Source organism: Tachypleus tridentatus, chromosome 13 (assembly GCF_004210375.1).
Source record: "Tachypleus tridentatus isolate NWPU-2018 chromosome 13, ASM421037v1, whole genome shotgun sequence".
Classification (NCBI taxonomy): Eukaryota; Metazoa; Arthropoda; class Merostomata; order Xiphosura; family Limulidae; genus Tachypleus; species Tachypleus tridentatus.
The window spans coordinates 183,082,419-183,106,193 of NC_134837.1; the positions used below are offsets into that span (position 1 = coordinate 183,082,419).

General features: G+C 37.0%; 1 protein-coding gene across 2 annotated transcripts in view; it reads left to right on the top strand.

Annotated features, from left to right (window-relative positions):
• The first annotated feature begins 405 nt into the window (after window positions 1-405).
• LOC143238025 (guanine nucleotide-binding protein G(i) subunit alpha-1-like) overlaps window positions 406-23,775 on the top strand; it is a 35,582-nt gene continuing 12,212 nt past the window's right edge. For both annotated transcript variants that reach the window (XM_076477913.1, XM_076477914.1), the window contains exons 1-2: window positions 406-533; window positions 1,344-1,485. In XM_076477913.1, coding sequence (XP_076334028.1) covers window positions 529-533; window positions 1,344-1,485 — 147 coding nt within the window. In that variant the 5' untranslated portion in view covers window positions 406-528. The remainder of the gene's footprint in view (window positions 534-1,343; window positions 1,486-23,775) is intronic.

Consider the following 23,775-nt stretch of genomic DNA (forward strand, 5'->3'; position numbering starts at 1 on the left):
AGTTTAGAGAAAATACAATCCCTAATCTGTCTTGACTATATCAGATTCTACTTGGATTTAATTTAACTGTTCTGAGGAACCAAACTCTGGATATGAATGATGTTTTCCAGGAGGATGGAGGTCTAAACAATTAGATGTAGGCCAGCATTTGATGATATCAGCAGTATAGTCCGTAATTAATACAAACACTGTTGTAGGCGACAAAACTTATTTTTTCCTATTAGTATAGTGTCTAAATATACAATTTTGACAATACAGTGTGTGGTACAACATTATATATACTTGAACTAGTAAACATCAAAATAATTAACCTCTGAACAAAGCAGCTACTTACTTGTATCAGAAGTTAAAAACTTCCCACTCGTTAGCACGACCTACGAAAGTCAAGTAACTAGTACTCGAATTGTGGACGAAGATATCTAAGTCGCACAGCAATAGGTTTATCACTCGTTTGTTTTTTTATTCGTCATATTTTTATCTCCTTCTGTAGGAGCAGGAGAATCCGGGAAGAGTACTATCGTCAAACAGATGAAGTGAGTATCGTCCTATATGAATCATGTGCATGATGTTAGCTTAAATACAGAATGGTGTATGCTAGATACAAGTTACGTAGCTTTTTTTTGGCGTACAAAATGTTTTATGTAGACATTAACAATTCAGCTCCTCAGTGAATTGTAAATCGATCTTGAACGGTGTTTTGTATGGTAATGATGCTTTAAGATACATAAATATGGTATATTATAATATGGTTCTGTAGTTTGATTTTTTTTTTTATCTGTCAATGATATAAAATTTTGATTCAGACTGGAAAAAGAAACGCGCCACCTTGTGCTACGTGTTTCTTAAACAGTTATTCATATATAATTAAAACCTGAAACCGTCGATACCCGGTAGAACTCTAAAATTACAGAATTAACTGAGACAAAGGCAATTGTACGCCCCACAAATATTTCATTTATAACGACCATGGTGTCTCTAGTGAAGGCATCATAAGGTGAAAACTGAAATACCTTGTACACACTTGTTTAACTTAAGAACCGGAAGTTAATCTTGGGGTGAGAGTAGCTCAAGCTTATTTGGTCTTCAAAACGAGGCCGTGGTTGCAATCAGTGAAATATTTGTTAAACGTGCGATTGTCTTTGTTTTCATCAGTTGTTTTGTTATTCATAGCTTATAAGCTCATTAAGTAGTCTACTTTAATGTTGATATGCACTATTAAGAATACTGTAATAATGGATTACTAGCTGTTATAAGGGAAGAATTTCCGATACCGTAAATAACAATAAAATTGTATATGTATTTTCTGACATTAAGATTTCGATCTTCAATACCTTTCCACTCAGAATCATTCATGAGATGGGTTATTCGGATGAAGAATGTCTTCAGTACAAACCAGTGGTTCACAGTAATACCATTCAAAGTCTGATGGCCATCATCAGGGCAATGGGTCAGTTAGGAATTAACTTTGGAGATAAACACAGAGCGGTAAGTGGAACTACTGGTCACTGATATGGTATCTGAAAATTTATATTTAATCACGCTATAAAAATAACGAGAGGAAATCTTCAATAGCCGCGGCATTTGAAATTATCTAAGGTAGAATTAGAGTATATTTATTAGCTATAGTTTTGTGCACTAGTATTATCAAGCGTGAGCGCTAGTAGACCTGATTCGATTTTATTACTCATCCAGATCTCTACCAGATACCCTTAAAGTGAAATTCATTTAGGCATGATTAGAGTAAATTAATTTATGAGACTTTTGGTGTGGTAAATACAATAATCGAAAGGGTTTGACCTTGCGAATCCAGAGCTGTTATTAGATCTAAAATCGGTCAAGAGATGACGGAGCTATGAGCTAAACGTTTGTACTTGAAAAAACAACAAAAACTAATAGCCGTTCAATGAGCTGATATGCCGCGGCTACAAATAATTAAGGATACAAGGTCAACTTTTACTGACACAAGTAGTATGGATATTTGTGTTTGTTCTAAAGTTTTGGTTGGATTGCTTGTTTTGAATTTCACGCAAATCTACACGAGGGTTATCTGCATTAGCCATCCATAATTTAGCAGTGCAGACTGAAGGGAAGACAGTTAGTCATCACCATTCACTACTAACTCTTGAGCTACTCTATTACCAACGAATAGTGGGACTGAACGTCATATTATAACACCCCCATAACTGAAAGAACGAGCATGTTTTGTGCGGCGGGGATTTAAACCCACGACCCTCAGATTACGAGTTTAACGCCTTAACCATCTGGCTAAGCCGGGTCCGTTATGGTTCGAGAGGACCTATTGATTCATGAAAACAGGAATAGAAATTTGCGATCTTAATTGCACCTCATGTGCACGTGACTTAAACGTTTAGGTCTGAGACCCAAAGGCTTCAGGTATAGACATGCATATTTCTAAACTACTAACCAGATAGAGGGGTGTTTAAAGAGGTTTACCCATATTTATGAAACAGACAACTGGATTGATTCTTACTTTTATAGGCCCGGCATGGCCAGGTGGTTAAAGCACTCGACTCGTAATCTGCTGGTTCGAAACCCCCCTCACACCAAACATGCTTGCCTTTTCAGCCATAGGGACGTTATAATGTTAGGGTCAATCCCACTATTCGTTAGTAAAAGAGTAGCTCAAGAGTTGGCGGTGGGTGGTGATGACTAGCTGCCTTGTCTCTAGCCTTACACTGCTAAATTAGGGACGGCTAGTACAAATAGCCCTCGTGTAGCTTTGCGGGAAATTAAAAAAAAAACTTTTATAAAGCTTTCGCAACTAAAGATGCGAAACTTGTTCAGTGGCAAGAAATATCGAACATTGAACCATCCAATACGCTAACCACTAGTTCGTGCCTAGTTCTAGTCTTTGTGAGAGAAAGTAATGTCGTCATACAGTCTTTACTGTTCGTAGCTTAGCTTCCTCCTTCGTGACTTTCTTTGACAAAATATGTTTTTTTCTTCTGTGAATCATTAAAGAAACTCTTAATTTACTATACGCTGTATGTTATATAACGAGGAACCTGATATCAGTAAACCCTTTTGTATAAAGAAATATGAGACCAGTATTGTTGTAAACAAACTTCCTATTCAAAACTGGTCCAAAAACAAGCGCTAAACAGCAACATTAGATAATATAAATATTCAATTATACATTTTGTTGTCGTTACTAATGGTGCTTGTTACTCGACGCTGGGACAGATGGAATTCAACCATATAAGGTGGTGACGCCTCATTAAAGAAAGGATTCTTGGAAGATAAGGCTAAAAAATGAAGTCCATATTCAAACTGAGTAACGAACGTTGTGATTATTGCGTGTATTGAGGACAGACAGCAACTAAGTTAAACTGACGTATGTTGAAGCGTGAGAATCGACTTCTGAAGTATCTGATTTTAACTTTTAAAGAAATAATCAGTAAATAAGGACTAAATATCGTGACTACGTTTTATAAAAGCGGCTAGCTAAGCCTAAATATATGGTGAGCTTAGACGGGTATATATAAATAATATAATTGTTACTTGTTTGTTTGTTTTGGAATTTCGCACAAAGCTACTCGAGGGCTATCTGTGCTAGCCGTCCCTAATTTAGCAGTGTAAGACTAGAGGGAAGGCAGCTAGTCATCACCACCCACCGCCAACTCTTGGGCTACTCTTTTACCAACGAAAAGTGGGATTGACCGTCACATTATAACGCCCCCACGGCTGGGAGGGCGAGCATGTTTGGCACGACTCGGGCGCGAACCCGCGACCCTCAGATTACGAAGCGCACGCCTTAACGCGCTAGGCCATGCCAGGCCCATAATTGTTACACAGATAAAGATTTATTAGAAATAATGCACAGAGAATTTTTTCCTGCTAAAGAACGGCATGAACTTCAGTTCAGTTATCAGTGTGAGGTTTTTTATGCGTTCAATAAAGACTAAACAGAAATATACAAAAGTTGTATGATCTTGAGTTATGCCTGAAATAATGTTAGTGAATATCACCACTAGGGCTTTGAACATCTTCACATGTGCTATTTCCATGTACTTTTTTATATTTTAGTAAAGATTGTTTGTTTTTTGAATTTCGCGCAAAGCTACACGAGGGCTATCTGCGCTAGCCGTTCCTAATTTTACAGTGTAAGACTAGAGGGAAGGTAGCTAGTCATCAGCACCCACCGCCAACTCTTGGGCTACTCTTTTACCAACAAATAGTGGGATTGATCGCCACAATATAACGTCCTCACGGCTGAAAGGGCGAGCATGTTTGGTGTGACGGAAATTTAGTAAAGAACTATAACGATTATTTATTACATGTTTATTGTCAAGAAACTTTTCTGTTTCGTTGTTTGTTTCTTGTTCCAATAAGTATATTTAATTTATTACCAGTGTTTATCTGGGTTTCTTGTATCTCTTAAACTAATGTTTTTGGATCATTTAAATGTTACTAGAAGGTTTATAAGCCACACAGAAACTGTAAGATTTGTTTTGTATGTTTGTTTGGTATTAAACACGCACACTTACACGACGTGCCATTTGTGCTCTGCTTACCGCGGGTATCTAAAACTGAATTTTAGATGTAAGACTCACCGATGAGCTAAAGGAGGACTAAAATGACAGTAAAAAAAAAAAACTGTTTAACTTCCGTTTACGGAAGAACACCAGTTTCGTAAATAAAGTGATACCTTTTATTTATAATAATTTCGTAAAATATACTAGTAATTTACATAATTCAAAGGGCCCTGACATGACCAGGTGGTTAAGGCACTCGACTCGTAATCTGAGAGTCGCGGGTTTGAATTCTCGTCTTTCCAAACATGCTCGCCCTTTCAGCCGTAGGAGGCGTTATAATGTGACAGTCAATCCCACTATTTGTTGGTGAAAGAGTTGGCAGTGGGTGGTGATGACTAGCTGCTAGCCATCTCTAATTTAGTAGTGTAAGACTAGAGGGAAAGCAGAAAAATAAACCCCAACAGCTACAAAAACAAAATAATGTCTCTCAAGGTTAGTTCAACACCATACATTAATTTAAAAATTTGAGAACTTCGTGGAACACAGAATTTTAAAATTAATGTATGGTGTTGAACTAACCTTGAAAGATATTATTTTGTTTTTGTAGCTGTTGGGGTTTATTTTTTGGGTTCCATTAAACGTTTGTTTTCTTTTATACGTCTACGTAATTGAAAATTTAACACAAGTGTAGTCGCGGTACGTCTACAGACTTACAACGCTATAAACCGGGTTTCGATACCTGTGGTGGGCAGAGCATAGATAGCTCATTGTGTAGCTTTGTGCTTAACTTGAAATAAATAAACTCCACAAATATTTTAGAAAATTAATCCGTTCTCAGTCTTAAAATAACATTTTTTATTTAATAATTTATTACACACGGATAAAATACCATGAGATTTAGAACAGTTTCATACATTGAACATATTTCGACGTCTAACTGCGTCATCATCAGAAATGGGAAAGGGCGAGAGTGTTCAGTGACGGGTTTGGATCCTGCTGCTCGCAGATCGCCCTAACCACCAATCTGGCCAACAAGTGTTTCATCTTAATTTACTGTTATACCTTGCGTGACGTAATAGTTGTTTAACTCGAGAAAATTGAGGACATCAATAATAATAAAACAAAAACGAACTGAAAAGTTTTAACATAGTTGTACCAGGAAGATAAAAAGGCACTGAGAGATGGTTCAGTCCTTCCCGCAACGTTGTTTGCTTTTGAAGTAACCAATCTTAAACACACACCAAACAATTCCCCACTTTCAAAGTTATAGTTTTCTTTATATCATGTATAAAATCCTCATTTGCTACTTTATAATAAAATGAAAAGACCTTCAGTGTGACCTTGACCTATATTCACACACCTTGGATTAAACGTTTTCAAATTATTTAGTTTACTGTCAATGTAACCTTGACCTATGATTTTCATTGACCTTGAGGACACTCAACCTCTGTACTAGAGTTTAGAGTTACACAGTCCATGTACTGTTACTAACACAAACGGAAATGTAAGCTATAATTCTCTGCCCTTTGATAAGATTATCTTCATCGGGATTCAGACCATGTTTTCGATCAGGGATGGTCAGGTTCGGCATTGACCTTTTCCAGACTCTGGAAAAATGATATTATTATCTTTACATCATTGCTGAATCCTAAGTACAATCCATTATTACACTGTTGTATCACTTACAGTATGTTACATTTTGTTCATTGTCCGCAGTTTTAATTAACATTACCTTTTCGTGCCACGTTCAATTCATGGGGTAATATTTAACTCATGTATTTTCACTAGTTTCACTTATGTATCAACGCATTATTAGTCGATGTTCACAATACAGTTCATCCCGGCATGACCAGGTGGTCAGAACGCTCGACTCGTATTCTCAGACTCGCAGGTTGGAATCCCGTCATACCAAACACGTTCGTCGTTTCAGCTGTGGGGTGCTATAACGGCCATACCCATTATTCATTAGTGAAAGAGTAGCCCGAGAGTTGACGGTGGGTGGTGATAACTAGCTGCCTTCCCTCTAGTCTTACAGTGCAAAATTAGGGACAGCTAGCGCAGGCAGCCCTCGTGTAACTTTGAAGGAAATAAAAAAAAAAAAAAACAAGAGCAAAAAACACAACAAATACAGTTTCACTTCGTAGTCATATTACACACACATAATCCTATTTTTACATACAAAATCCCTTTAAAATAGAGCTTCGTTTGTGTCTATGATTCAGCAAATCTAACACTATTTGGCCTGTAAGTTTCTTATTTATGATGCTTAGAGGGTTAAGGTACTTAGGACTTGGTTCATCATGTATTATGTAACTCTCTAGTTTGTTCATCTTTTCATTTTTATTAATATTTTTCTTATAATATTGAATCTAGTTATCTAGGAGTCCAGTTAACCTTATTAAAAAGGCTACATGGTATAGAAAATTGGGCCAATCTATCAACAATATCTTGCACGAAAGAATTTAGTGACGACGGAGGGGAAAGACAATGTGTAACTAGCGTTACAGCAGTTCAGCCACATTCCACAGTCGGTTCTACATTAGTAAACCTATACACGCATGCCAGAACAAGTGCACGTGGGAAAATGTTTTGAAAATTCTAGGCGAAAAAGAAGCGTTCACCTATCTAAACGAAAAAGGAAAAGAAACAAAGGGTATAACTATGGACAAGTCGAAGTTGCAGTTTAGCTGATAGAAGGAGTCGTTAAGGGTTATAAATGGGAGGCTGGTGATTGCTAGAGAACTGGAGGAACACTATCCTGTCCAAAGTTGCCCCCACTTTGCTGAGAATACAATCCCAGAAAGTCGTTATGGAGTCAAAACGCTTACTGTATTAAACCTAATGTGTCTATTGTAAGAGACCATTGAGAACTACCAGACATTATAGTATCGGACAAAGACAGAAGTAAGGAAATAATGTTATAAACAAGCAAGAGAGAAAATGTTAATGTATTATGTTCTAGTAGAAAATATAAACAACCTTTCTGTTAGTTAGGCCAGTTCTAAGTTCTAAATTTTCTCTAAGGTGCCAATGATAAAAAAAAACACACTCCAAATGAAACAACAAGATTTTACAATGCCAAATTAAAAATATTCCAAAATCAATTGAATAATTAATAACACTGCACAACAAAGTTTTTGCTTTGGATGGTCCTTATAGATTTTTGGCTGCTGATAACGAAAATCACATTCAAATTTGCCCATCACGTACCGTTTCATCGAAATCTTTAGTTTCACCAGGACATTGCTACAATGGAAAAACGATATTAGGGCAACTGGAATTCGTCAATGCTTGCTGACTACTGTTGGACACTGCAACACTGAAGCACCGGACATTGAATACAAACGAAAATCAGGAGCAAAACACTTTTAATTATGTTGAACTTAATAGCGTATTAGAAACATAAACGTTATTGCCGGTAAACAGTTAACTGTCTATTTCTTAGAGTTCCTACGTGATGAAGCAAAACCAAAATTATATTTATGCATACCCACCAGGTACCTGTCACAATCAGCAAAAACTTTTCAGAAAGCAAAACTTTTTCAAAAAATTGTTGTACAATGTAATGTGACGTGTACATAATGTACATACATGTACATAAATTCCAAACCCAATTGGTGTCACGTGCAACAACATTGATATTTTCGTGATGAGAGATGCGCCGCATGTTTTTACAGATCGGACTCCTCTTGACTATTCCCAATAGATCTGTTACAGAACAACGTTAGTTGGTTAAACATCTGGTGCTGCTCGTGTACTATGTATTCTCACGGGAATGTATTCTCACGCTGTTAAATTTTTATAGAACCCTCCAATACCACACCACTAACATGTTTGATGCATCTGATCACCTGGGATTCTGGTTATGTAATAACTAGGGGTTCCATTGCTACCAGTACCAGGACACAGCCATATCCTTTTTCAACACCACACCAACATGCTTGATGCATCTGATCACCTAGGATTCTGGTTCTATAGTAATTAGAGGTTCCATTGTTACCAGGACACAGCCATATCTCTTCCAACACCACACCACCAACATGCTTGATGCATCTGATCATCTAAGATTCTGGTTCTATAGTAACTAGTGGTTCCATTGTTACCATGACAGAGCCATGTTCATTTCAAAACGATACCACCAACATGCTTGACGCATCTGATCATCTGAGATTCTGGTTCTATAGTAACTAGGGGTTCCATTGCTACCGTGAAAGAGCCATGCCCTATCCAACGTGACACCATCAACATGCTTGATACACCTGATCACCTGAGATTCTGATTCTATAGCAACTAGGGGTTCCATTGCTACGAGGGCACAGCTATATCCTTTCAACACCTCACCACCAACAAGCTTGATGCATCTGATCATCTGAGATTCTGGCTCTATAGTAACTAGGGGTTCCATTGTTACAATGACAGAGCCATGCCCATTCCAGAACGACACCATCAACACCCTTGATGCATCTGATCACCTGGGATTCTGGTTCTGTAGTAACTAGAGGATTCATTGTTACCATTACATAGCCATATCTCTTCCAACACCAACATGCTTGATGCATCTGAGATTCTACTGATGAGAGTAAGGCAGGTGAAGAAGTGACAGTAGTGCGTAAATAACAGAAAAAAAGATCAGTTTCAAATGGTTATCTTATTGTGCACAAACAACAACTGCTAACACTTTATCTGCCAAGTTATTCGTTTATATGTATATAAATTATTGTTATAATTAAGCGTGATTACAAATCCCTTCATTATAAACAAAACACAAAACCTGAATTTAGATATAACCATCTTAACATAATGTTTCATTTCAAAATTTTATGCCCCCCAGTGGCTCAGCGGTATGTTTGCGGACTTACAACGCTAAAAACCGGGTTTCGATACCCGTGGTGGGCAGAGCACAGATAGCCCATTGTGTAGCTTTGTGCTTAATTCAAAACAACAACAACAACAACATCAAAGTGTTATAAAAGAAAGGTTATTAATTATATTCAGGTCTGGGATAATTTTTAGTTCTAATCTATCAATTGCTTTGATTGGAAGTTATTCACAAAAAGGCAAATGTCTCTATATGTCTGATGTACAATGTTGAACATGTCAATAAATATGGTACTTTATTTGTGACAATATCGGAAGTGATTAGGCGGAAGATATACTCTAGCCACTACATGCTAGTGGTCGCCACTTTGGAAATTATGACCCAACTTGCCTTAACCGATCTATCTATTTGTCACTATATTTGTGTGAATTGTGATCCATTTTCGACAAGAAGTACTTCAACCTCTTACATCAGGCTTAGCAATATGATCCTTGTGATCAAAATTTGAATGGGTTTTCCAAGTTGCATGTGTTCACCCTGACGCCTGTCAGATTCGACTGAAACTTAGTTAATGAATAATGAGCTGCTTTATGAAAGTTTTAAAGCGGTTATTGCTAGAATGACCTTGAATCAGTAAAGTGTGTACGTGAGTTTCTTGATATGCTTCGCATTGTATGATGTGTGAAGTATTTCTAAAAATAAATAAAAATAACGATTGTCTTGTAAAAGTTATATAACCCATTAGTGTTGGGTGGCTTTGTATTTCTTTATGACGATAAGTTAGTTGTAACCAGTTAATAATTTATTCATCTGTTTATTTCTTATATTTCTAAGTAAATAGACAACTCACCTACATCTAGAGATAACGACCACCCCTACGATCAAAATACACAGTAAGGTTTCACGTAACAAACTACCAGAAAGGGACCCCAGTGGCTAAGCGGTATGTCTGCGGACTTATAACGCTAAAAACCGGGTTTCGATACCCGTGGTGAGCAGAGCACAGATAGCCCATTGTAGCTTTGTGCTTAATTCAAAACAACAACAAAAAACAACCAGCAAGGGCACTTACAGATTTAGATGTCGTCTGAAGTTTTGGATTGTTCAGAAGTGGTTTTGGTTTACAAGTTCAACATAAGATAAAGTTTTGGATTGTTCTGAAGTGGTTTTGGTTTACAAGTTCAACAATAAAATAAAATTCAGGGTCATTGGTTACAAAGACCCTTAATGATTTTGTGCCTCTATTTTGGAGCCCCGCATGGCCAAGCGTGTTAAGGCGTTCGACTCGTAATCCGAGGGTCGTGGGTTCGAATCCCGGTCGCACCAAACATGCTCGCGCCTTCAGCCGTGGGGATGTTATAATATGACAGTCAATCTCACTATTCGTTGGTAAAAGAGTAGCCCAAGAGTTGGCGGTGGGTGGTGATGACTAGCTGTCTTCCCTCTAGTCTTACAGTGCTAATTTAGGGACGGCTAGCGCAGATAGCCCTCGACTAGCTTTGCGCGAAATTCAAAACAAACAAATCTTCTATTCTCAATAAAAACTGTAAAACAACAGCAACAAAAAACCGAAATCTTTATAATATTAAAAAGATAAATTATAATCAAAATATTTTTTTTTGCGATCGAAGAATCAATCGGACGTTATGATTGCACGATCTAGATAGAACTTGAATCGATTTTCTATAGTGGAATGCTTGTAGTTTTATCGCTGCAACTGTAAATATTTAAATAGTTTGACACGATTTTTTTATTGGATCTTGTTTGCCTAAAACTAGTTCTAATCTCCTCACAGTAACCATAACACTAGTTGCTCTGTAATTAGGTGACTGTCAGTGTGTAAATCAGTGAGTGAAATACAACATAACAATTAATGAAGTGAAGGAGTCACATTATGGATCCATGTCTATGACTTTTTGCTGTTTCTGTTCAACAGAGTGAATGTATATACGTAATATTACACGATGACTCTAGGTTCGTTAACCCTAAAGTTGCCGATGCATGTATGTGGACCTTATAGACTTTTAAAACTCATTATTAATGTAACAAAATTATTGTGTGTTCGTGGTGTTTTTTGTTACAAAGTCATTAAAACGTGAGTTATACGTAAAAGTGTAAACAAAGATACTATATATGTTGCAAACGATTAAAATAATCACTCCTGTATTACACATAACAAGGATACCGATACCGTAAACGTTGTAAACAACCCGTTAATTACTGCTTTGTCCGGGTGTGTAAATTTATACAGAAAAATATATTTTTTGTGAGTTCTGTACATTGATTATTGTAAAAGGCAGAAACTTGAACTATTTGATATTATTCAATATGTGGGCCCCTACGGGTAGAAAACGGTATAAAAAGTTCCGTAATTCCAGAATTAATGAAGAAAAACAAAACACAAAAACATAAGTTCAGAATATCGTATACATTTCAGTAATCTCCCGGGTTTCTACGACGATACATGTAATTCACCATGGTAACTTAGTAAGCTTGTTTATTATGTTATTAGTCGCAAAGCTACACAAAGAGCTATCTGTGTCCTGCTCATTACGGGTATCGAAATCCGGTTTTTAGTGGTATGAGTCTGCAGACACACCATTGTGCCATTTGGGGGGCAGCTTTATAATTAGATTATGTTTGTTATTGACAGCATATGACTTTCTTTCTTCGCCTCGATCTCAGTTTATTCATTCTCGCTCACATTTCCTCATCCTTTTCATTGAACTACTACTGAGGTAGGTATTTAATAAGCAGTTTACAGTATTTAAACTAGAGCATCGGGTGTAAACAACATAACGGAAACGTCTCAAAAGTATTTTATTTTTAGTTTTCGAGAATGATGAAACGTAATGTTGACAAAAGCACGTATTTTTACCTTTATAATCAAGTAATGACAGTAGAAAACTCGTCAGAATGTAGATGTGTTACGACTATAGGTTTGAGTGGTTTTATGTAGGAGAGTATATTTCCCTAACATAGTTATGTGTATTGTATATGTCCCTAACGTAGCTGTACATTACAGATCTTGTTTAAAGAAAGATTTGTTTGTTTGTTTTGGAATTTCGCACAAAGCTACTCGAGGGCTATCTGTGCTAGCCGTCCCTAAATTAGCACTGTAAGACTAGAGGGAAGACAGCTAGTCATCACCACCCACCGCCAACTCTTGGGCTACTCTTTTACCAACGAATAGTGAGATTGACTGTCATATTATAACATCCCCACGGCTGAAGGCGCGAGCATGTTTGGTGCGACCGGGATTCGAACCCACGACCCTCGGATTACGAGTCGAACGCCTTAACACGCTTGGCCATGCGGGGCTCCAAAATAGAGGCACAAAATCATTAAGGGTCTTTGTAACCAATGACCCTGAATTTTATTTTATTGTTGAACTTGTAAACCAAAACCACTTCAGAACAATCCAAAACTTTATCTTATGTTGAACTTGTAAACCAAAACCACTTCTGAACAATCCAAAACTTCAGACGACATCTAAATCTGTAAGTGCCCTTGCTGGTTGTTTTTGTTGTTGTTTTGAATTAAGCACAAAGCTACAATGGGCTATCTGTGCTCTGCTCACCACGGGTATCGAAACCCGGTTTTTAGCGTTATAAGTCCGCAGACATACCGCTTAGCCACTGGGGTCCCTTTCTGGTAGTTTGTTACGTGAAACCTTACTGTGTATTTTGATCGTAGGGGTGGTCGTTATCTCTAGATGTAGGTGAGTTGTCTATTTACTTAGAAATATAAGAAATAAACAGATGAATAAATTATTAACTGGTTACAACTAACTTATCGTCATAAAGAAATACAAAGCCACCCAACACTAATGGGTTATATAACTTTTACAAGACAATCGTTATTTTTATTTATTTTTAGAAATAATGTCTGGTAGTTCTCAATGGTCTCTTACAATAGACACATTAGGTTTAATACAGTAAGCGTTTTGACTCCATAACGACTTTCTGGGATTGTATTCTCAGCAAAGTGGGGGCAACTTTGGACAGGATGGTGTTCCTCCAGTTCTCCAGCAATCACCAGCCTCCCATTTATAACCCTTAACGACTCCTTCTATCAGCTAAACTGCAACTTCGACTTGTCCATAGTTATACCATTTGTTTCTTTTCCTGTTTCGTTTAGATAGGTGAACGCTTCTTTTTCGCCTAGAATTTTCAAAACATTTTCCCACGTGCACTTGTTCTGGCATGCGTGTATAGGTTTACTAATGTAGAACCGACTGTGGAATGTGGCTGAACTGCTGTAACGCTAGTTACACGTTGTCTTTCCCCTCCGTCGTCACTAAATTCTTTCGTGCAAGATATTGTTGATAGATTGGCCCAATTTTCTATACCATGTAGCCTTTTTAATAAGGTTAACTGGACTCCTAGATAACTAGATTCAATATTATAAGAAAAATATTAATAAAAAATGAAAAGATGAACAAACTAGAGAGTTACATAATACATGATGAACCAAGTCCTAAGTACCTTAACCCTCTAAGCATCATAAATAAGAAACTTACAGGCCAAATAGTGTTAGATTTGCTGAATCATAGACACAAACGTAGCTCTATTTTAAAGGGATTTTCTATGTAAAAATAGGATTATGCATGTGTAATATGACTACGAAGTGAAACTGTATTTGTTGTGTTTTTTGCTCTTGTTTTGTTTTGTTTTTTAATTTCCTGCAAAGTTACACGAGGGCTGCCTGCGCTAGCTGTCCCTAATTTTGCACTGTAAGACTAGAGGGAAGGCAGCTAGTTATCACCACCCACCGTCAACTCTCGGGCTACTCTTTCACTAATGAATAATGGGTATGGCCGTTATAGCACCCCACAGCTGATACGACGAACGTGTTTGGTATGACGGGGATTCCAACCTGCGAGTCTGAGAATACGAGTCGAGCGTTCTGACCACCTGGTCATGCCAGGATGAACTGTATTGTGAACATCGACTAATAATGCGTTGATACATAAGTGAAACTAGTGAAAATACATGAGTTAAATATTACCCCATGAATTGAACGTGGCACGAAAAGGTAATGTTGATTAAAACTGCGGACAATGAACAAAATGTAACATACTGTAAGTGATACAACAGTGTAATAATGGTTATTACTTAGGATTCAGCAATGATGTAAAGATAATAATATCATTTTTCCAGAGTCTGGAAAAGGTCAATGCCGAACCTGACCATCCCTGATCCAAAACATGGTCTGAATCCCGATGAAGATAATCTTATCAAAGGGCAGAGAGTTATAGCTTACATTTCCGTTTGTGTTAGTAACAGTACATGGACTGTGTAACTCTAAACTCTAGTACAGAGGTTGAGTGTCCTCAAGATCAATGAAAATCATAGGTCAAGGTTACATTGACAGTAAACTAAATAATTCGAAAACGTTTAATCCAAGGTGTGTGAATATAGGTCAAGGTCACATTGAAGGTCTTTTTTCATTTTGTTATAAAGTAGCAAATGATATAAAGAAAACTATAACTTTGAAAGTGGGGAATTGTTTGGTGTGTGTTTAAGATTGGTTACTTCAAAAGCAAACAACGTTTCGGGAAGGACTGAACCATCTCTCAGTGCCTTTTTAGCTTCCTGGTACAACTATGTTAAAACTTTTCAGTTCGTTTTTGTTTTATTATTATTGATGTCCTCAATTTTCTCGAGTTAAACAACTATTACGCAACGCAAGGTATAACAGTAAATTAAGATGAAACACTTGTTGGCCAGACTGGTGGTTAGGGCGATCTGCGAGCAGCGGGATCCAAACCCGTCACTGAACACTCTCGCCCTTTCCCATTTCTGATGATGACGCAGTTAGACGTCGAAATATGTTCAATGTATGAAACTGTTCTAAATCTCATGGTATTTTATCCGTGTGTAATAAATTATTAAATAAAAAATGTTATTTTAAGACTGAGAACGGATTAATTTTCTAAAATATTTGTGGGGTTTATTTATTTCAAGTTAAGCACAAAGCTACACAATGAGCTATCTATGCTCTGCCCACCACAGGTATCGAAACCCAGTTTATAGCGTTGTAAGTCTGTAGACGTACCGCGACTACACTTGTGTTAAATTTTCAATTACGTAGACGTATAAAAGAAAACAAACGTTTAATGGAACCCAAAAAATAAACCCCAACAGCTACAAAAACAAAATAATATCTTTCAAGGTTAGTTCAACACCATACATTAATTTTAAAATTCTGTGTTCCACGAAGTTCTCAAATTTTAAATTAATGTATGGTGTTGAACAACCTTGAGAGACATTATTTTTTTTTTGTAGCTGTTGGGGTTTATTTTTCTGCTTTCCCTCTAGTCTTACACTACTAAATTAGAGATGGCTAGCAGCTAGTCATCACCACCCACTGCCAACTCTTTCACCAACAAATAGTGGGATTGACTGTCACATTATAACGCCTCCTACGGCTGAAAGGGCGAGCATGTTTGGAAAGACGAGAATTCAAACCCGCGACTCTCAGATTACGAGTCGAGTGCCTTAACCACCTGGTCATGTCAGGGCCCTTTGAATTATGTAAATTACTAGTATATTTTACGAAATTATTATAAATAAAAGGTATCACTTTATTTACGAAACTGGTGTTCTTCCGTAAACGGAAGTTAAACAGTTTTTTTTTTTACTGTCATTTTAGTCCTCCTTTAGCTCATCGGTGAGTCTTACATCTAAAATTCAGTTTTAGATACCCGCGGTAAGCAGAGCACAAATGGCACGTCGTGTAAGTGTGCGTGTTTAATACCAAACAAACATACAAAACAAATCTTACAGTTTCTGTGTGGCTTATAAACCTTCTAGTAACATTTAAATGATCCAAAAACATTAGTTTAAGAGATACAAGAAACCCAGATAAACACTGGTAATAAATTAAATATACTTATTGGAACAAGAAACAAACAACGAAACAGAAAAGTTTCTTGACAATAAACATGTAATAAATAATCGTTATAGTTCTTTACTAAATTTCCGTCACACCAAACATGCTCGCCCTTTCAGCCGTGAGGACGTTATATTGTGGCGATCAATCCCACTATTTGTTGGTAAAAGAGTAGCCCAAGAGTTGGCGGTGGGTGCTGATGACTAGCTACCTTCCCTCTAGTCTTACACTGTAAAATTAGGAACGGCTAGCGCAGATAGCCCTCGTGTAGCTTTGCGCGAAATTCAAAAAAACAAACAATCTTTACTAAAATATAAAAAAGTACATGGAAATAGCACATGTGAAGATGTTCAAAGCCCTAGTGGTGATATTCACTAACATTATTTCAGGCATAACTCAAGATCATACAACTTTTGTATATTTCTGTTTAGTCTTTATTGAACGCATAAAAACCTCACACTGATAACTGAACTGAAGTTCATGCCGTTCTTTAGCAGGAAAAAATTCTCTGTGCATTATTTCTAATAAATCTTTATCTGTGTAACAATTATGGGCCTGGCATGGCCTAGCGCGTTAAGGCGTGCGCTTCGTAATCTGAGGGTCGCGGGTTCGCGCCCGAGTCGTGCCAAACATGCTCGCCCTCCCAGCCGTGGGGGCGTTATAATGTGACGGTCAATCCCACTTTTCGTTGGTAAAAGAGTAGCCCAAGAGTTGGCGGTGGGTGGTGATGACTAGCTGCCTTCCCTCTAGTCTTACACTGCTAAATTAGGGACGGCTAGCACAGATAGCCCTCGAGTAGCTTTGTGCGAAATTCCAATAGTGGGATTGACCGTCACATTATAACGCCCCCACGGCTGGGAGGGCGAGCATGTTTAGCACGACGCGGGCGCGAACCCGCGACCCTCGGATTACGAGTCGCACGCCTTACGCGCTTGGCCATGCCAGGCCATTAAAGAAAGAAGGACGACTCCTATTTCATAGAAAAGTAATGGCCGTTACAAACTGACTCGTCACGACTAGTGACACAGTGATAATAAACCAGCTTGTTGAAGAAACTGTTTAAAAACTGGTCTTTTATACAAAGTTACAATCAAGGAAAGAATAATAGTTTACGCAGTTAAAAAAAGGTGATATTCTAGAACCTTCCATCTTGTTTTATAGCTACTTTATCAGATTCAGTATCTCACATCCTTCAGAAATACAGTTATTAACTTAATAATAAAACAAATATTCGCCTTTATACACTGGTGTCGTTGCTATTTGCCATAATTAAAGCTGTAAGTCTCTGCTTTTGGTTGCCCCCCACAATGGAGGATTCACACCGCTAGAAACTGGGTTTCGATACCCGTGGTGTGCAGAGCACGGTTAGTCCATTGTGTAGCTTTGTGCTTAATTTCGAAACCAAACTGCTGTCGGTAAGTTGGAAATGTCGATCGAACAATACTTATCAAATGTATTCTGTTTATGTCTTCACGCACGAGTAATGACACAACCAAACTTGTCTACTGTACGTACATACGACTTGTCACATTTCACTGGATTTATCTTGATCGGGGTCTAGATGGGTCACATATGAAGATTCCACCTCATCCTCCCTCCTGCACGTTGTACGAATCAAATGGAGAACGTGACAGAAGACAAGGTGTTGACATCGCTTAAAGGGACATGACCACTCATGTTGGACGTTCGTCATTTGCACTGGTATACACTTTGCAATTCCTTGTACTCCAGTACTTGTTCATTTTGTAACATATCTTGTATGTATTCACACGTATACACTAAATAAATGATATATTAAATAAGTCTAGCAGTACGTTGCTGACTGCTACACTTATAACACATATTTAGCGATAAGAGGTACTTAGGCTCATTTCCATGTTGTTTTACATAGCAATCATGCTAGTTCATTGTTACGTTGGTTTTCCTGGATTTAAGTGCACGACCTTTTGTCATAAAGTGGTTGTACGTCAGCAGAGTTGTGTATGGCGTTAATCTCACTAGCAGTTTTCATCAGTTTGTTTCGAATATTCGCGCAGAGCAACGTAAAGACTTCTACGAATAGCCATCCCTAATTCCGAACTGAAAGACTAGAAAAAAGGAAGTTAGTGAACAACACCTTCCGCCTACTCGAATCTAATTATGGAATTTCGCCAGCACTCTTATAACGCTCCAAAATAGGCAGAGCTGGTTTACGACAAGTATATTATGAAGGGTTAACCCTTAAGTTATAGTAGGACATGTTAAACAGCCAGGTCACGCATGGCTTTTTTTTATCAGACTCAGAAAAGTCCATACTCAAGCCACGCGCTGACACTATTGTAACACAACCATTCTGTTCAAACATGTGTTTATCTCTGTGCACTAACATGCATTGTTTGTTTGTGCGTATGACAACGTTTTTTGGTTTTTCCCAGCTGACATCAATATTTGGTTTTGTGCTGTCAAGTGGTCAGCGTGCAGGACTGTAGATCAGAGGTTCCGTGGTTCGTGACCTGTTATTTAGAATATACCATAATTTCTTGGTATAACCTATATAGTTTTATTTCTGTTACTAAACAGTCTATCTTCTTCAGGATGTCCTGATAACTGGTCAAAATTACAAAAAATTGAAAGAAAGAACAAAGATAGTCAACGTATCTACACTTTAGTCCCCGTAATTCCAAATCGTCAAGTAGAACAGTGTGTTTGAAAGTTATTATGGTTGTGTGCTTGAGCAGAAAACCTTCGGTGTGTTTCTTCAGTGAAGTACTTCGAGACAGTGTTATGTTTATCTTTTATTCAAATCTTATTCAGTATATAAATCAGTGTATGTTTTTTAATAGGTTAGCAAATAATAAAAAACATTATCTTCTGGAGGTTTTTGTTTGGACTGTTTGTGCTGTGCCCGCTACGGGTATCGAAACCTGGTGTTTAACTCTTCTTGAAAATAGGGGTCATATTTTAATTTGATAAACATTTTTAAGTGTCGTCGTAATGGTCCAGATCAAATTCAAGCCCTCTTACGAAACTGGCTTTTAAAAATATATATATAACGTTTCAGATACATATAATTATCTAACGTACCAAGTGGTAAACACTTAATACATTTAGTGACATTATCACTAACCCTCCCTTTTCTAATTCTAAGGCATCGCAAACACATTATTGTTTTGTATATTAACATAACATATAACATTTTGGGACAACATGGGATTTACTGGTCCATCTAGGCTGTTCCATCCTCTAAACTAAAATATTTTTAAACAGTCTTAAAGTCAGCCGTTATAACAAAACCTATCAAGTTTTTTCTTAAATTCATTTAAATTTGCTGCCTATACAAGATATGAAAGTAGCCCATTCCAAAGGCCAACAATCCTGTTAGAAAAGTAGAACTGTCTCAGCTTAATATGACTCGAACCCTGTCAAAATTTATATTTGTGTCCCCTTGTCCAACTGTTGTCACTATTAAATACAAAAAAAACGATGATGCATCAACACTATCAATTCCTTTTATGATCTTAAACACCTCAATTTCTGCCTCTTCTTTTTTCAAGTGAAAATAATTTGAGATATTTCAGCCTGTCCTCGTATAACAACCCTAACATCTCGGACACCATTCAAGCAATACTTTTCTAACGATTCAATGTCCTTCCTAAGGTAAGGAGCCCAAGGCTGAACACAATACTCCAAATGTGGCATAACAAGTGACATATGCAATGACATTATAACTTCTTTTGAGATGTATTTGATATTTCTGTTGACACCACCTAAACTCCTGTTTGTTTCCTTCACACTGTTTGGATGGCTTTAAAGACTGATCAACTATAACACCAAGATCCCTTTCATTCATGAAACTGTCAAAGTTATTCCCATCCAAATTATACTTATAATTCAAATTATGATAACTTACATCATATAATATATTATAATTAATATCTATCTGTCACTTATCTGTCCAACTCACTAAATGATCTAAATCCTTTTGTAAACCTGTAGCATCCTTCACGACTAGCAACACCCAAGACCTTAATATCACCTTTAAGCAATTTATTAACCACTCCTCGATCTATGTCACTGATGTAAATCAAAAGGAGCAAAGGTCCTAAGACTGAGCCCTGACATATCCCACGTGTGACATTAATCCAGTTTGACTGAATTCCATTTCTTTGGTTCTGAGACTTCCAAGTACTAACTTTGAACTCATAACTCTGTCATTTCTTAAAATACTGGTGATTTAATTAAAGTTTTGGAGGTCGCAGCCTTTCAATTATATTAATTTACTCTAATTCTGCATAAAAAGGATTTCGAATTGTGGGTAGGCTTGTAGAAAGTTTGACGAGTAATCAAATCGAATCGGGTGTAAGTAGGCCCAACGCTTATTGCTGGCGCCCAAAAAATATAGCAAATAAAAAGTTGGGAAAAGGTCTCGAGGATTAATTTATTCCAATTCTACCTAAAGGAATTTTAAGTGCCGCGGCTGCTCAGGATTCCCTCCTGTTACAACTTGAATTTAACTTTTGGTTCCAAAAGGGGTAATTAGTCTGAGTTGTAAAGCCTGGTATAAGGATTAAGGTAGAAAATACAATTTTATTTGTCTGAAGTTTAGCACAAATCTACAGTGGGCTGGCTATATGTGATTGCCAACCACGGGTATCGAAACTCGGTTTCTAGCGTTGTAAGTCCGCAGATATACCGTTATGCCAATGGAGGGGCACATAAAATTGTAGATCGTTTAACGAACTAATGTGATTTTCTTAATTTACGTCGTGTCATGTTCAGAGCAGTTTAAAACATTTTCTGGAGTTATATACTTCCGACCCTCCCCATGATTATCGAACTTTTGACTGTCGTGATTCTCCTTTGACTTTGACCTTTTTCAGATCTGTATTTCGAGCTTGCGGACCGTTTCTTAACTCATACGTTACTACAGAACTATTCGCGCAATTTATGCTGTGACGCCTAACAACAGTAACAGATGGTGGGCGTTAGGGTATTAGTGATTGGCTGTCTTCGCTATGGTTAGTTTGGTTTGTTTTGAATTTCGCGCAAAGCTACACGAGGGCTATCTGCGCTAGCAATCCCTAATTTAGCAGTGTAAGGCTCTTAGGCTACTCTTTTACCAACGAATAGTGGGATTGACTGTCACGATATAAAGCGAACATGTTTGGTGTGACGGGGATTCGAAACCGCGACTCTCGGATTACGAGTCTAGTGCCTTAACCACCTGGTCATGCCGCGCCTCTCTGGTTAGTAGTAATACAAAGGTAGGGTGGTGACACATAGTCACTGTAGAAATTTCTGTCCTATACACGCGCGTGGTGTTTTCTACACCTAAGGAGTTCAGCCTCAGAAAAACAAACAAATTTCCATACAGTAAATCAACTCAAGACTTCTCTACATCTATTAGTGATTTAATTAATACCTTTAATTTCCTCTTTGTGATTTAAACACTGGTAGTCAAACATCCATCATGATAATTTATACGGACAGGCTAACTTGGCTGGAGTTAGAGCTAGAATACAGACTTTTGTTTCTTAATGTAACAAATTCGAAAATTTTCTACGTGAAACTTTTATATACTTCACTTTGGTACGTTACTTATTAGGAACATTTCACACTAGTCTGTTTAAAAATCGTTAACTAATGTATGTTCTTTTTCTGTTGATGCGTTGTTAGGTACATGCATACTAGTTTGATTTTATATTGTCAGAATATTTGAGCTCATGCACTCATGAACCTGTTAGAATTTGTTTTCATAGTGATAAGGTTATGTGAGACGTCAGAAGTGTAACTTAACCACTTAAGTTAGAGAACTATGCACCCGGTAATGTGGGAATTAAAAGAAAGGGAACATAATTGTGAGATCTATTACACTTTATGTCACAATGTTGTTACGAGTTCACTCGCACAAAAACACTTGTGATTCTTGGGGTTTTGACACTACATACACACGTTTTTATTTCACTACTACTTGCGTATGATACTTAGAGTAAGAATAAAAGATGTTTTATGCTAGGGGTGGCCAAACCTGCTTAACATAAGAGCCACATACGATAAACTTCAGATGTTTGAGAGCCGCAAGACATAAGCAAATATTACACACGTTTTTTATTGTTACATGTACATTTTGTTACATAAATTTTATATAAATATTAATAAATACATGTACGTAATAATTTATTCATGTATGTAGTTTTTAAACTGTTAATTTGTATTAGTTTTAATAATCACAAAGTACACATATATACTAAATGTTTTCAAAATCCTGGCTGATTGTTGTTTTAACTATATTGAGAGTATTTAATACGGTAATGAACTACGGAAACATCTAAGTAAAATATCCAAATCTGCATTTTATTAGCATTAAATGAGACTGTCAAAAATAAAGATAAAAGGGGTAAAAACAGATATTTTTAATGATATTTATTTGTCTTAGTAAATATCTGGTCAAAACATGGAAGAAAATGTGAAAAAACAATAAAATTAGAGATATTTTAATCAGATACCAACTTATAAAATTTTAGTCTTATAATATTTTTCTGACACAAACAGACATTGATACAATTATCAGGCTATTTACTGCTAGTAGATGTCTTGTGAGTTTCCTTATTGGTTGTGAGTCGTTGAAATTCCGGATGATATGTTGTCAGGGCTGTACGAATTAGTTTCGCCAGGTGTTGATTTGTAAGGATTGCAGGATGCTTCGACTTCACAAACTTCATTACAGAGTACAGCGATTCACAGCAGTATGTTGTGCTGAAAGTTGAGATGTCACACACTGGTTTTCTTCAGTTCAGGATATTTTATTTCTGGATCTTGCTTCCAGAACTCAATTGTAGAATGGGATTTATGGATCATCTTTAGACCCAGTTCTGTTAGTTCCATTTTTACAGCAAGTGATTCTGTAACCAGAAGTTCGAGAATTGGACAACTATCATTGATCACATCAACCACGAATGAATTTACAAGAAAGGCGAAGCACGGCTTCAGCTTCTGCAAGTCCTCAAACCTGTTTAGGAAATTATAAAGCAATTCTTGTAATTTATCTTTCTATTCTTCCAGTTTGTGGTCTTTCATTTCAATATCAAGGAATATATTTACTCTCCTCTTGAGATTGGGAAAGTAACTGAAGTTTCTTGACAATATGTCTCTTTGAAAGTAATATTTTATTCTGAAAGCTGAAAACTGTTTGAGTAAGATCATAAATAATCTTATCCTTCTCCTGGAGTGCCAAGTTGAGAATTTATAGATGACTCATTATATCAGTAAGGAACATTAGATCTTGCATCCATTCATCATTTCCCAGTTGAGGATAGAATCTTTTCTTCAAGAAAAGTAAGAATGGTCTCCAACAGATCCACAAACCTATTTAAGACATTGCTGGTGGACAGCCACTTCACAATGCAGCATAAAAAAGACATTACTGGGTTTATCTTTAAGCTCCAGTTCTTCAATAAAAGTTTTTAACTCTCGGTGAGTCTTTCCATTTAAGCGTATGGAATTGACAGTTTCACGAACAAGTTTCATAATATCTTCATACTTAAAGTATCTGGCAACCAAATGTTCACGATGAATAATGCAATG